Source organism: Chiloscyllium punctatum, chromosome 15 (assembly GCF_047496795.1).
Source record: "Chiloscyllium punctatum isolate Juve2018m chromosome 15, sChiPun1.3, whole genome shotgun sequence".
Taxonomy (NCBI): domain Eukaryota; kingdom Metazoa; phylum Chordata; class Chondrichthyes; order Orectolobiformes; family Hemiscylliidae; genus Chiloscyllium; species Chiloscyllium punctatum.
The window spans coordinates 50,994,977-51,011,424 of NC_092753.1; the positions used below are offsets into that span (position 1 = coordinate 50,994,977).

General features: G+C 36.8%; 1 protein-coding gene across 5 annotated transcripts in view; it reads left to right on the forward strand.

Annotated features, from left to right (window-relative positions):
- arl6 (ARF like GTPase 6) overlaps positions 1-15,866 on the forward strand; it is a 35,266-nt gene extending 19,400 nt beyond the window's left edge. For 2 of the 5 annotated variants that reach the window (XM_072585082.1, XM_072585084.1), the window contains exons 6-9: positions 1,881-1,975; positions 6,750-6,879; positions 8,216-8,271; positions 9,821-10,284. In XM_072585082.1, the coding sequence (XP_072441183.1) occupies positions 1,881-1,975; positions 6,750-6,879; positions 8,216-8,271; positions 9,821-9,858 (319 nt within the window). In that variant the 3' untranslated portion in view covers positions 9,859-10,284. Of the gene's footprint in view, positions 1-1,880; positions 1,976-6,749; positions 6,880-8,215; positions 8,272-9,820; positions 10,291-14,201 lie in introns of those variants that run through there. The other 3 variants (XM_072585086.1, XM_072585083.1, XM_072585085.1) reach the window with 3 other exon arrangements.
- Positions 15,867-16,448: the final 582 nt, after the last annotated feature.

The following is a 16,448-nucleotide window of genomic DNA, read 5'->3' on the forward strand; positions in this document are numbered from 1 at the left end:
GCCCTAGTGAGATTACATATGAGTATTGTGTACAGGTTTGGTCTCTATCTGAGGAAGGATATCCTTACTGAAATCCTAAATCCGTCTCTCCTTATCATAATACCACATTCTGCCTAAAAAGGCATCTGTGCAACCACAGTATGTTTTCCTATGAGTTTTCAGTTATAAGTTTACTGAAGTGTGATTATATTAGTGAATTATCTTTTAAATCAATGGATTGATTGTTGTATGGTGTGCAGTATGCTCAAATGTTCTGTTTCTTGTCTGGAATAAAGGGAGTTTAAAATTCATCTTAACGAAGTAAATAATGTTCCTTTAGATCATAAGATGTAGGTGTAGAAGTAGGTCATTCAGCCCATCAAGTCTCTGCCATTTAGAGATCATGGATGTTTTGATGATCCTCAATTCCATATTTCTGCCTTTTTCTCAGAACCCTTGATTTCTTTCCTGATTTGCCTTAGCATTGAATACCCTTTGTGACCAGGCTTGACTGTCCTCTGACGTAAAGAATTCTACAAATTCACTATCCCCTCAGAAAAGATATTTCTCCGCAGCTGTGTCTTATGTGGGAGACCCTTTACTGTGAGATTATGCCCTCTAGTGTTAGACTCTCCCACAAGGAAAAACAACAGCACGGTGGTGCAGTGGTTAGCACTGCTGCCTCACAGCGCCAGGGACCTGGCTTCAATTCCTGTATCGGGCAACTGTCTGTATGGAGTTTGTACATTGTCCCCATGTCTGCGTGGGTTTCCTCCAAGTGCTCTGGTTTCCTCCCATAGTCCAAAGATGTTCAGGTTAGATGAATTGGCCATGCTGAATTGCCCATAGTGTTAGGTGGATTAGTCAGGGGTAAATATTGGGGGGGTGGGTTTCTCTTCGGAGGGTCGGTATGGACTTGTTGGGCCGAAGGGCCTGTTTCCACACTATAGGTAATCTATCTAACCTTTTCACATCTACCCTGTCAAGTTCTCTAAGAATATCCGTAAGGTTGCCTCTACAGGCTCAACCTCTCCTTTAAGACAGTTCCTCTATAACCAAGATCGACCTAATGATTTTTTTCTGGACTGCCTCCAAGGCCAATATATCTTACCTTAAATAAAGGGACCAAACTGTTCACAGTATTTCACCTGTGTCTGACTTTACATTGCTACATTGTTAAATTTGGTTAACTTGTCAATTAATAATTGCCAAAACCCCAGAATTAATATCTTCATGTAATTCTGCCCACATACCATTTCTGCCAACAGAAAGAAATGTTCTCAGCTGCTTAAAATAACTTAAATATTTTCTGTTTCATTTCATAAACTTTCACAGCTAACTTGGTCACAAAATACAAGGGAATAATTTGCAATTGTAAAATGTATTTTACACCCTCAGTACTTTAAAGCTAATGGGTTTAAGTTGCTGCTGTTTCATAAAGCAAATTGTAAATAAATATGTACATTGCTCCCACAAACAGCAATGACAAAAAAAATGATAATCTTGTCTGCGTTTGGTGCTTTTGGTTGACGATAAATAACTAGCTGAGTAAGCAATTTGCATCTAACTCTGATTAGTGAAAATGTGCCAATTGGCAGATAATGTAGAACAAACAGTTGCCACTTCATTTATTTAGCTTGACAGGGGGGACCAGATTGGGTTGGGATATCTGGTCAGCATGGACGGGTTGGACTGAAGGGTCTATTGTCATGCTGTACACCTCTGACTCTTAAGATGTCATGATCATCACATAAAGTTGTTAAAAGGGAGGTAGCAAAATTTTGGTCAACCATTTTAGAATGATATATACAATGTATTGGCTGTAATGCAAAATATTCATATGGGTTGGCCAAAGTGATAGAGAGTATTAACTGTATAATATTTCCTCATGGTCACTTCAGGGAAGGCCAGGCCATCATTTTTGTTATTGATAGCAGTGACAAATTAAGGATGGTGGTTGCCAAAGAAGAACTTGACACACTTCTTAATCATCCAGGTAGGATCATTTATCTTTGCTCCTGTTTCATTTTACCTTTAAGAAATATTCATTCATCTTCCTCTGACAGCTATAAAAATAGACAAAAGTGTGCTTTACCTAGTAAAGGCTGATGATTCCCTTTTTATACAAAAGATAACTGTTCGTGTTCAAGCAAAGCGGTTAACATATTACTTAAGCTTGCATGAGAGTTCCAGCTGTAACACAAGCTGCTAAGTAAGCTGCTTAGGTAAGCCTTAAGATTATGCTGGCACCTGGAAGGCTTTTTCTCACTGTCAAGCTAAATGGTAAAGGTGGTCAAACAGCTTTTAAATGTGGCTGTTGCTAATTTCACTTGGTTTAAAACTCCATAAATTCTTTTTGAAATATACAAGTTCCAGAACAAATAATGTTTTTGATCAAAATTGTGATAATTTCTCCTGCTTCCTGTTCCTGTCGGGTATAGAAATTATTCCAATCTGTTCACTTGATGTAAGCACCTGAGGAATGTTTACTAAAGAGATGACATTTCAAAGCAGCAGTTATGTTTTGAAAATGTTTAATTTTGGTTTGAAAGCATTGATATAAAAGCTTTAATTGGTACAGCCAACATGAAACAATTTTGTCTGTTGTTCATTGCAATTGTGTTTCGGTGCCTATTTTTCTGAAATAAGGACTATACAGGACAGACAATACACGGACTGACTTCATGGTGGTATTTAATGTCCACTTCAGCCTCCTACCACATTTCCACAACTAAATGTACTGTTGTAATCATCTAGCCCCTTCTCCCTCAAATGCTTGGCTAGTTTCCCCATAAATGCATATGCATTATTTGGTTCACTTATTTCCTGTGGTTGTGAGTTGTGCTTCTTACCACTCTTCTGGTAGAGAAGTTTCTTCTAAATTCCCAGTTGGATTTCATGATCACCATTTTATATTGATGGACTGTAGGGGTGTTTTCACTCAGAAGAAAAATCATTGTCTCTATCTACTGTAGCAAAACCTTCCATAATCCTAAGGATTTAATTAGACCACACCTCAGCTTTTTCTGAAGTGAAAACAGATCTAGCCTGTCAGTCCTTTCCTGCTGTGAATCATTATACATGTTATCCTTGGTCATCTTCTCTGCACCCTCTCCAGCGCCCCTCTGTTCTTTTTTTAATATGACAACCAGAACGATGCATAGTACTTGTGTGCTTCAAACCAAGATTTGATACAGGTTAGTGTATTTCCCAAACTTTTCAATTCTGTCTCTAGAAATAAAGCAGAGTAGTTGGGTTTGTTTTTATGGCCTGACTAACCTGCAGTGCAATTTTCAGTAATTGGTTATATTTGTACTCTTAAAATCCCTTCATCTACCCCATTTAGGCTTGTCCTTTCCAAATAATTTGACCTCCCTTTTCATCCCATCAAAATATACTGCATTTATGTATTTTGAACTTGCTAATTATTTGTCTGTACTCATATTATTAATATTGTACTGTAATTTGGTGCAGTCCTCAGTAGTGTTTCCATCTGCAAATCTAGAAAGTGCATTTTTGACTGCAGAGTTCAAATCATTAATAAAAATTGTGAACAGTAGTGGTCTCAGTCAGTGTTGATCTTTGATCTTTGTGGAGCATCACTTCACATTCAGTAAATAACTGCCTTTTATTCCTTTTCTCTGCTTTCTGTCTTGAAGCCAGCTGGCAATCGATTGTTCTGCTGATCACCTCATTCCATATTCTCTGGCTTTATTCATTAGTCCATTATGAGGCACTTTATTGAAGTCCTTTTGAAAATTAAGATAAACCAAGTCTGCATTACCACCGTTGAGCATTTTTGTTATTTCTTCAAAATTTCAGTTAGCGTAGTCAAGTTAAATATTTCTTTTTGATATCCATGCTGACCATTCATTTTTATATTTATGTTTTCTAGATTTTCTTCTATTCTCTCCTTTAGTAAAAAGGCCATTATTTTTTCCTACTGTTGATGTTAAACTGACTGGTCTCTAATTTCCTGGACATGTTCTGTCCCATTTCTTAAATATATTAATTACATTGTCTACTCATCGGTTTATTTTTGACACTTCACTGTTTCTTAGAAAATTGTGAAATACGTTGTAATGCCACTGCTGTTGCTGCACTAGATTCTTTCAAAGTATATGGATGCAATTCATCCGGACCACAGGTTTAATTCTTTCAATTTTTAAATTTTGTTTAGTTTACTTTATATGTCATTTTTAAAATTTAAAATGCACTTGTATCAGTGCTCTTTACCAAGGAGAGATAATGTTATGTTGAGCTTTTGTAACACCTAAGTGAAATCATTATTTAATATAAAAACTGGAATTGCTGGAGAAACTCAGCAAATCTGGCAGCATCTTTAGAGCGAAAGCAGTTAACATTTTGGGTCCAGTGGCCCTTCAGAACTGCTCCTGAAACATTAACTGTGCTTTCTTCACAAACCTACAATTGTTTTGTAATTATATGGGAATGGGAGACTGAGTGGACCCCTTAATTTCTAGACTGCAGTCTGTGGTAGCTCCCAGAGTATTTGCTGTCTACTTAACAATAGTCAATTATTTTATCAAAGATCAACTGCTCTCTTAGAGTTAGTATCAAATGCCAACCAGATGATGCTTTTTAAACTCAATTAAGATGACAAGCTCTTTAAACTCAGTTACTTCTGTGCAAAACTTAACTGACCACCTTGACAGGAATGATGCACAGCTTCTAAAATTGTTGCCCATTTTGCATAGACTTGCAAGGCAATCTCAATACCTTCAATTCTGCATATAAGAAGCTCAGCCTGTCATGCCTGGTGCCATTTTGATAGTTTAAGAATAAGAGAAAATAAAATGGTATAGTTTAAAGGGAAGTCCATCTGTGTACGAGTTCTTAGCCATCTTAGAGTCACCAGACCCAATTAACATAGGAGGTGCTATCTTTTACCACTGGGCCAAATCAACTTTCTCACTGTCTGCGCCGGGCACACCAATGTCAGAGACTATCTATGTTGCCATGGTGCCCTCCTGGCATTGCTTCAATGCCAATGAAGAAGTTGCTAATGCTCAAGTTCCACCTTTTGCTGCTGGACCTATTTTGCTGACATCACCTCAGCAGTCGCTCTCCTCCAGACTGGGCTCACGTTCACTTCCACACTGGGCTCACTGTCCTCTCCCACAAGTCCCACCACCGCCAATGCCAGGAGTGGACTTTGTTTTTACGCAGTGGTAACAATGACTGCAGATGCTGAAAACCAAATACTGGATTAGTGGTGCTGGAAGCGCACAGCAGTTCAGGCAGCATCCAACGATTCCTGATGAAGGGCTTTTGCCCGAAACGTCGATTTCGCTGCTCGTTGGATGCTGCCTGAACTGCTGTGCTCTTCCAGCACCACTAATCCAGTATTTGTTACCACTGCTGCCTCACATGCTTGGGAGGCCGGACCTGGTCTTGACCTGCCGAAGACGCCGAGATGGCTTTTAAAGAGAAGATAAAAGAGCAAAAGTAAAAAGAGAAACAAAGCAGACAGAAGTGGATGAGTCCTAGACCAGGAGCTTGGATGCAGTGCTACTACTCCACTGCTATTTTGGACATTTTAAATTAACTGGATTCAATGGGAGCAACATAGAACAAATGTAGTTCGGTGCTATCCTGCAACATGTCCACCTCCATGACTGACCGCTTCTGGCAACCATGACAAGCTTGCCTGGCTTTGTGTCTATACTAAAAGGCATGACAGAAGTGCTGAGACTGTTAAGTTCTGATTGAGGTGACGGGGCACAAATGTTGAGTTTCCAAAGAAGTCCAAAGTTGGTGAGGGGTGAGAGCTTTGAGATGCACCCAAATTGGGTGCATATCAGCATTACAATGAAAGGTATCAGTGAGCTTAGTGGGACTGCAGTATTGAAGTGGTTTTATATAAGTGATTTTGAGATGGCCATGACTCATGGTAAGCTTGGTGCATGTCCATTGTCAGCCTCCTTAGATAAAGAATGCTGGTGGTTGCTGACCCATGGAGCATGCTTTGAGATCTGGAGCCGCCAGATTCCCGTTCTAACTTTCTTGTTAGGAATTATTGCCATTCCATTGCCTGAGAAAATAGCAAACTGCATCTAACTGAGGCAAGAGTATGTAGCCTGATGAGATGTCAGTATGCAAATAGGCTTCTTGCTACTCACTAACAAGTTTCTCATTCTGGCATTAAAATCTTGGATGGAAAATCAGAGTTTGTTTTTTCTCAATGTCAAGAATCTCATTTTCTGATTTCGCCATCATTTTCGCAACTTCCTCTCTATTGGACACATCATTCAGGGGTTGGAAGATTCCAAGTAATTACTCAAATCCAGATTTGACAGCATCTTTTATTTAAGCCAGCAAGATTAGTTCCACAGGCAACTGCCTTAAGGTAATTCTTTCACTGAAAGAAATTTGATATAAACTATTGAAAAAAAAAGGCAAAATCTTAAAATTTAGTAGCATTTAGGTTAATGTCCTTTAGGAAAGGAATCTGCCATTTTCAACTGGTCTGGCTTAGGTGTGACTCCAGACAGACTGCAATGTGGTTTAGTCTGAACTGCCCTGCAGGCAGTTCGGGATGGCAATAAATACTGGCATGAATGAATAAAAAACAGTCTGTATTCTGATGGAAGAAATGCTCCTTTTGTTGGTAATTGAACTCTTGAGTGCCTTCACCTTTCTTTTGTCAAGATTATCAGCTGCACTGTTCATCTTTTTTGGAGTATGTAGTTGAGGTGAAGTTATTTCTTATATTTTATTAATTTTAAAAAAGCTGATTTTGCTTTCAGATATTAAACACAGACGAATTCCAATATTATTTTTTGCGAACAAGATGGACCTCCGAGATGCTTTGTCATCTGTTAAGGTTTCCCAGATGTTGTGTTTAGAAAATATCAAAGATAAGGCATGGCATATTTGGTAAGTGGAATTACAGCCTATTTATGTCAGCATGTTTATTTCTCTGTAACCACGTATTGCTGCATGACAATTGTAAAAGAGTGAATGCTCATGAAATTACGTTTCAAGTGGACATCTTTCACTTTATCCTTATCAATAATTGAAAAGATATCTGTAGATTTATTCATGCACCCAAATACTCTAAGAACAGTTGACTCTATAAAATAAATACCATGGCTAAGAGTCGGATATGTTTTAAATAGGCCAACTTGTCAATGTTGATGTTTCACCACAAGATGTCAGTACATGTTGTCACGATTATAACATTACAATAAAAATTGGGTGACCAGACCTGTGTATATTTGCATTCCATATTGATTCTTCAAAATTACACATGGGGATTAAAATATGCTCCAATTTTATGTCTGACAGCAGAATATCTGCTCTGATTGTTGAAATGTTCTTTGAGTGTATGATTGTAACCTGGATAGACTCCTATTTGTGAAGCTGATTATCTGTAATGGCCATTTTTTCATTGGTATTTAGTAGGGAAAAACAAATTATACCTTAATTAAGTGAAAGAGAAGCACAGGTTTTGCTTTCAGATATTATGAATACAAATAAATTGATATCATAGAATCCCTAAAGTATGGAAGCGGGCCATTTGGTCCAATGAGTCCACACTGACCATCCAAAGAGCACCCCACCCTGTCCCTGTAACTCTGCATTCCCCATGGCCAAACCACCATCTTTAGATTGTGGGAGGAAACTGGACACACGGAGGAAACATATGCAGACACGGAGAACAGTTGCCTGAGAGTGAAATTGGACCCAGGTCCCTGATGCTGTGAAGCAGCAGTGCTAACCACTGAACGACTTCATTTTTTGGTACAGTTTTGACCTCCTTTTAAAATTTGTGAAGGAAATTTTATCTATATTGGGCAATAGACTTTCCTGTTTTTCTATTTTGACAACGTTTCCTATCAGACTATTGAAGAACCAAAAGTACCATTGGAAATATAATGTGAAAATATAAACTGTTTGTAGTCATTTCATCCTGTACTTATTTAAAAAAAAAACTTAATGCTGCATGGTATTCACAACCTCTGGTTCATAAGATATATATTTCTAGTAGGCACCCTTGAAAAGTACATATCAGGATATTGCAGGATGTTTCCCCTTATCTTGTGTTACTTTAATGATTTCCAAAAATAAGACTCCCTTGCCAGGACCATGGTTAACTAAATGAGTTCTGAAATGTTTATTTCTGGAAACTATTTTGAATAAGCATATGTTGGTGATGTGATTACATTATATTTTTGGTAGACTGTTTGACAATTTATTGATTTTTCTTTAGTGCCAGTGATGCAATAAAAGGGGAAGGACTACAAGAAGGTGTTGACTGGCTTCAAGGTATAATTTTGTAGCTCAACAATGTTCCATTAACTCCCCATTTCAGTACCTTAGAAAGCACCTTTGTATCGTGAGCATCATGCCTGTGTTTATGTTGCTTCCTTATGCTGCAATACCTTTTTGGATTTGCCCTGTTCTCTGTATGCAGACGAATGAGCATTGTGTTAGCAGTGTGACTATCCTGCATAGCATGTGCCATTATTTCAGTTTTAGGACTATCTTCTGATAAATACATATCCATAGACAAAACAATAGTACAAAATAAATGAAAGGCATGATAGAAAATGTAAGTGACTTTTTTTAAAAAAAAGCTTGGCTTATATCATAAGTAGGAAATTTGTTCTGAACATAAGTGAATAAATTATAAAGTTATAAACTTTGGCAGGAGAGAAGAAAATGCTTGCTTTTATAACGTCCCATGCTATTGCTTGGGTAATTCACTATTAAATTTATTATCTAAGTCCACCACTTTATTGTAGTCAAATGCAGCAAAATTACTCAAGCAGAAGCAAGATGAATGATCAATTAATTTGTTTTTGATGGATACAGTTTAGGGAAGAAATTAGCTCTGAATACTATGCTATTCTTCATATTGTGTCCTAAAGTTATAGACATTCACCTAAACCACTGGAATTGTTAGTTGTGGTATGTTTAACTGTGGTTTTAAATCTTACATTTCAGTCCAAAAATTACGTCCCCCACACTGCAACTCTTTCAACATTATCAATTTAAGATTATATGCCAAAGTCCTAAAGTGGGATTGAAATCCCAAACCCTTTGATTTGGAGATAAGCATGCTACCAAACTGACAAAACTCTATAAGATCCATAGTTTACTCTGTCTTGGAGCCAGATGTTCACTATCTGTATGCAATTCCAATGGAATGCAAAATAAATTCATAAATATTAATATATTTTCAGAGGCACCCCAGGGTTTAAATTTCAGTGTATGGCCTTATTGAGCAACAAAAGTATTCCCAATCTGATTAATTATATTGCTCCTCAAATCTAGGAAATGAAAGTTACAAATACTTTGCATTTTGTGCAGTACAGAAAAGTGAATAATTAGAATAGCTCTTTCTAAAATGATACAATTCGTGCTGTATTATCACATCGGTTTCTGTTTCCATTATGTCTGCATTTTAAAGTTTACTACTTCGGCCAGTTTTAGTTGGATATTAACACTATTTTAAAAAAAACTATTTTAAAATCAAACATGCAAAATAACAATTATGTCATAAAACAAGATCAAAGCCTGAATTAATTATTCATGTATTCTAAAATTTGATTGCAATACTGTAATTAATCCTAATGTTTAAATATTAATTACACTTGAGAATTATCAGTATTTGGATTTTTTTTGCTGTAAGGGAGAAACAATGAGAGCAGTTTGAGAGCAATTAAATAACTAAATGGAGATGGACTGTTCATATAGCTGATAAGATTATCAACACCTCCTGGTATATATTTATAGCCTACAAATTATAGACAGGCACCCAGAGAGACAAACTGTCTTTTTTAGTGAAATGCATCTATTGTGTAATCTACAGTGGAATTGAACGCAACCATGGAAGATACAGTGCCTTAGCTGAACCCAACTTCTTAATCAAATAAGGACAAGGCAGGAAAGCAGTGAGGGAATTATCTAAAAGTCTTTTTTTTAAATGTAATAAATATGTTTGAAACAACAATGTGGAAAGTTTATTCTTTGCATGTCTGTTGAGAAACATCCAAGTCTGACATCATGTACACTTTTACACTTCCTCAAAATTCTTTCTGCAGTGATCAATAATCTATAAAGCGGATGTTGAATGTTAGAAAATATAATTAGAATGATCAAATGCATAGCGATTCTATTAATTGTATTATTTTCAGAATTTGATATTAAACCTCATTTTATCTTCATTATGTACAGAAATGCCACTGTAGTCATCTGATGAATAATTACAGCAAGCCATAGCAAATAAAATATCAGCCACTAGGTGTCAGGCATATTTTGACTGCAGGTACAATAGTTTTATATGGTTAAACCAAACATTTCCTGTCTTTTTGCTCTGGCACATGTAGATTCTTTTGTTTCATTTCTTTCACCTTCTCACTATTTATTCTTAGATTAGATATATTCAAACATTATATTTTAATTGTGAATATAATTGGGAGGAGTTTATGGATACAGGTGATTAAAGCCACGTCTTCTAACTCCTATGAAATTAATTTGTTATAATTACAACTCCAAATTATTGTTCAGGTGGGACCAGTGTTTTATGATTAGAAGTGAAACACGTTTGCAAGATATCAGGGTTTCAAAGTTGTGAAAAGAAAAGTTTTAGTCTTCTAGGAAAGCGAATTTGAATACAATGCCAGTTTAAAAGACTACGGTCTTTTTTTATATATATGTGAACTGTATGATCCCCAAGAAAAATGAATTAGGGTAATCTCAATCAAATCCCTAATGGCCATAAGTCAACAGCACAAATCTGTTTCCTTAACTCTTGCATATTGGAAAGATTACAGTGAGCTGGTGTGAAATTTTGTAGTAGAAATGTTTTCTTCAATGATATTGGGCCACAGTTGAATTTTTACAATGATAATCAAACACTAATTAGCTCAGAAAACATCTGTCATAGTATAATGAACCCACTAGTCTGACCCAACATTGTGCAATAATTGCATTTGTTACTACCTGCAGGCTACGCTCATCTAAGGGGGCATTTTATCAATATTATACTGCATTAATACAATGTTTGCCTGAAAAAATCTTAACATTGTGTTGTCAATATTTTATACCCACTCAATTGCCAGAATATCATCACTTGGAACTTATTCATTCTTCCAATTGTAGCGATTGGAGTAACAGCTTATGTTCTATTTAATTCTGGTTGTTATATCAAATGGATTCAGTTAGCCAGTTTGCCATTGACTTTCTACGAAAACAGTAGAGTCATTACATTGAAACTGTCTGTCTAGCTCTTCTTAAAGAAGTTTGAAAGCGGACTAGTGCCTTTATATGCATAAGAAATTTTCAAAATAAAGATCTCTGTCTTAATTCCATATGAGTTTTTAAAAAAGCATATGCCAAGCTAATTTATTAAGTCTGTAAATAATGCTGCTTCTTTAATGGGGATGGAATCAAATTTGGTGCTAACTTTTAAAATGACATGGGATGAATATCTGGAGATGGGAGATTTGAGGAATAAGGAAAAGGCAAGGAAGAGGGCGTAATTGCATAGCTCATTCAAACAAGCCAATAGGCTGAATGACTTCTGATCTGTACCATTCTGTGATTCTATGAAGTACAGAAAGTGAATTTAATTGATAAGATCAAATGCTTCCAACATACTCATTGTTAACTGCCCTTTTTGCTGCTTTACCTTGTTTTAGATGCAGCACTTGTCATTCATTATGAAGCTAAACAATTTGTACTCTCCAGAAAAAGAAATGTCAATGCATCTGAGAGCCAGTTACAAATTCAGGCAGGTGAAGTGATCAAATTAGAATACGTCTTCAGTTATGTAGATTGGAAAAGCTCAGACTGTTCTCCTTGGAGAAGATACAGTAAAGAATAGATATAGTGAAGATGTTCAAAATCATGAGGGTATAAACAGATCAGATAGAGAAACTGTTCCTATTGGTGACATGGTCATTAATGTAAGATGATTGTCAATAAACCAACAGGTGGTGAGGATAATTAGGTTAGATTCCCTACAGTGTGAAAACAGGCCCTTCAGCCCAACAAGTCCACACTGACCCTCTGAAGGGTAACCCACCCCGACCCATTTCCCTCTGTCTAATGCGCCTAACACTATGGGCAATTTCGCACAGCCAATTCACCTGACCTGCGCATTTTTGGTCTGTGGGAGGAAATTGGAGCACCCGGAGGAAACCCACGCAGACACAGGGAGAATGTGCAAACTCCACACAAACAATCGCCCAAGACTGGAATTGAACCTGCATCCCTGGCGCTGTGAGGCAGCAGTGCTAACCACTGAACCACCGTGCCATCCTTAGATAATTATCTAAGGACAGAAAATTTGCAGGGCTGCAGGGAAAAGGAGCAGTGGGACTATCTGAGATGCTATTTCAAAGATCGGGTATGTGCATGCCAATTCTAATCATTACATTTGAGTTTCCTAATATTCAGCAAATTTGTTCAACATATGCCTGGTCATGCAACGAAGGCTTCTTGGGTTCCTTTCCCACAGTGTTAACCAATCTTGATCAGGTTGGCAGTCGAAACACAGCAATTGGCCTCAGTCCCTGGTATTCTGGAAGGTAAAATAGATCTATATTCCAGTGATCCATGCCAAAAATTTATCCGATATAGGTGGAATCAAGTTTAGCTGTGATGGACCATAATTCAAATCTCAAATCAAAGGGCAGAAGTATTCCTGAGATTGATTCCTTACTGGAAATCAACACATTATGAAGAAGCAGGGGGATGTTTAATGACAGGGGGTGGGATGAGGTGTGTTGATGGGTTAGTGATGTTATTTTCTGGACTGTTAATTTTCTGGGGACCTGGATCTAACAATGACCCTGAATCTGTTGTCGATTGCTGGACCAATCCATCTGGTTTACTAATGGCCTTTAGGGAGAGAAACTGCCATTTGGATAGTAAATGTTGACCTGCCTGTGATAGAATTTTTTTTTAGTTAATCTATTTTATCGCAAGACTAGGAAGTTAGATCCTCAATCTCCCGTTCTACCACAACCCCCTAACTCAACTGAATAAAATAAGATATGGGATGCTGGTAAGATGCTGTCTATCTATATCACCCTCTATAATTGTTAAAACAACTCAAAACTTTGTCAAGGAACTGTTACAAACTTTCTTAACTGCATTTTTGTTGTACGATTTTGAGTTTTTTCATTACAACATACTTTTCAGACAAATGGTATGGTACTTAATGTTTTAGTTAAATGTCTGACTCTGATATAAATTGTTTATTCAGGGGAGGTAAGCTGACTGTGTGTAATTATGACAGAGTCTACAGTCTGCTGGTTATTCCTTCAGCCATTGTACTGTGAATAGGAGTGAACAGATATCACAGGATAATAATAAAAAGTAAGATGGGTATTTTGTTTGGTTGTTGTGACATTTTGCTATTATAGACTGGAGGGTTTGAGTTATAAGCTTAGTCTGGACAGGCTGGGACCTTTTTCCACTGGAGCATTGGTTAGGTGGTCACCTTTTAAAGATTTATAAAATTGAGGGATATAGATAAGATGAATGGTAGGTATCTTATCCCTAGGGTAGGGGATTTCAAGACCAGGAGGCATATTTTTAAGGTGAGAAGAAAGAGATTTTTAAAAAGACATGAGGGCAATTTGTTTTTTTTTTACAGTGTGGTTTGTGTGTGGAATGAACTTGCAGAGGAAGTGGTGATGTAGGTACAGTTATAATGTTTAAAAGACATTTGGATAAGTACATGAAAAAATTGTTTGGAGAGATATTATCCATGGGCAGGTAGGTGGGATTAGTTTAGTGTGGGATTATGGTCTGCATGGACGGATTGAACCAAAGGGTCTGTTTTCATGCTATATGACTCTATATCTCTGTGATACTGGCTAGATGCCAAACCAGATAATAGAATATTTTAGCTTAAGGAACCGAGTGAGCACAGCCTCTATTTCCAAATCTCATTGTGCAATAACCCAGATGGCTATTTTCTGCTTGGATCCATTAATGTCCCTTCTCTATTATTGTTCTAGTCTCAAGCTTAATACTTGGTTTGTGAGTTTTTTCCCTTGACAATTATTTGTACAGCAACTAATAATTTTACGTTATTGACTATATTTAGATAGGACAATTGCAATTTTTGGACAATACACTTGATTATAGTGGACTGTGCAAATTTTATTATTTCAGAAAACAGCATCTACTCTCCTGCTTCTGTCATGATTATTGATTTTGTGTTTTTGACTCACCAGATCAAATCAAAGCAATGAAGGTGTGAAGGCCACTGAAAAGAGAGGCAAATGAAGGTGATTTGACACTACTCAAGAGATGAACATTGCACCAAATATATCTCATCATGTTGGGGACCAAACTTTTAATTTATCTTCATTTAAATTGTATGTTTCAGAAAGCAAAATAATGTACATAGTCAAAGTAATGTAGTATTTTTGTAATGCTAAGATACAGTAAATTTTACTTTGAATTGTATTAAGGAATTATTTGTTGTAAAGATCTAGAAGAAGTACCCAATGAGAATTGGTGTTTAAAGACTCATCAAATGTATTACTTGCACAAACAGTCTTGAATTGAGGGCTCACTGCCAGCTTGCTCTAAACACATAAATAAGATAGAACAGTATCGCACATTCCCAAGCAACATTTTCCTAAATAATGTGAAAAATAAATTAAGACCTGGTCCATAGCCACTCAGCACTTGTTAGGTCCTTGACAGCTTCACTATAGGCCACTATTGATTGATCTAAACTTGGAAGATGTTTTGCTTAGCAGAGAGCAGCATACAGCTTCATTACAGTAAGCTGGCAGGAGAGAAAAACTAATTTATAGCTCTTTACATGGGTAACATTCTCTTTTAATAAAGAAACACCAAATCAGGCTACTTGAAATACAAGTTTTCCACCTAGACTTGGCACATCCTTTTCAGACATGTTTAGAAAGATATATAATTTCAAAACATGCACTTTGTCATCAATTGCATGGCCTGGATTTTGTGGTTGTGTACAGATGACAAAATTGCAGTGTTCTCTGTTGTTACTTCTCCAAAATTGACAGCAACTTTTGCCAGTCACACATTTGCAGTTAAACTTTGAAATCCAAAGGTTGCTGTATGTTTCTCTGCTGTCCACAGGAATGTACTGTAGAACTCCCCACTTATGGAAATCTGTGAGAAATCACTGAACAGATGAAAACTTGACTTTTTATACTGTGATATTGATGTAAAAATCCTGGAAAAGTTCGACCTTTTAATGAGATATAACTTGTCTTTTTTTTAAGCAGTGTCAAATGTTTCCATCATGATGAAATCCAGTTTAATTCTAGTATTTCAACTAATGTAAGTTCCAGTCTTTATTTCGCTTTCTGCAAAATGTATGAAATGTGAAGGTCATGTAATGCATTTTGCTATCTATCTTGTGGTTTGTGAGAACTCCTTAATGTGATTGGCTGCTTACCCTGCCTGATGATATCACATTTGCTGGCCACTTCAGAATCCATTTTACTTGACACCAGATACATATTAAGGTCAGGAAATGTGAAATCCATTCCAAAGAGACCATATTATCTTCATGGGCAACTTTCTTTGAGATCCGTTGTGAGTGCCATTTCATCACTGATCACAAAATCCGGGCTGTTCATTACGCAAATGATGATGGGGGAGAAACTTGTAAACAGTGCAGTAATTTCTTTTCCTTGTTTATTTCATTTTGTCACACAAACAAAATGCATTTTTTGCATCTTTCGTTTTACCCAAGTTACAAAATTAACAAGGTTTTGATGGAGTCATTCTATTTGCTTGGGTTATTACTGATCCCGTTTAGCAAAGTGTTATAAAAGGATGAAATCAAATCTATTATTATTATTTGAGTCTATCTTATGAATGGAAATTAAAGTAAAGTAAATCAATTAGTGGCGTTTAGTTTCTTTATCACATTTTTCTAATGGTGCAGTATGTACCTAGAACCTTTTATATTGATTACATCCTATGTAACAATCAGCTTGCTGAATCCTAAGCTGTACTTGGCTAGGAAGTGAAAATATCGAACTAAGTCATTTCATTTTCTTTTCATGGACCCAGTTTTTTGTAATGCTGCAGCATGCACTTCATGCTCAGAAGCCTTACTTATGTATTTCCTGTAGCTGCTAACTCACTGTAACTGTTACAAACTTAATGCAGCTTGACACAGTGGGAAACATGGGGCTATGTCTTCTTATCACTGAAGAGGCTGCACTGCCCTGCCTTCAGGAAAACCTTCCTGAGGTAAAGTTGGAGGTGGGGGGAACAAATCCATGGGGCATGTCCACCATCAGTGGTTATCAGTTTTATCATTTTGAATCTTTTGGCCGAATCAAGATGATTTAGATTCCTGGCTCCTCTTATTCATATTTCCTCATTGTATTACCATTTTGTCTGCAGGTTTTGTTTTGCCATGCATCTATTTAAGTCATCTGTGGGTTAACTAGTAGCAGCTTGCTGCTTTATTATCA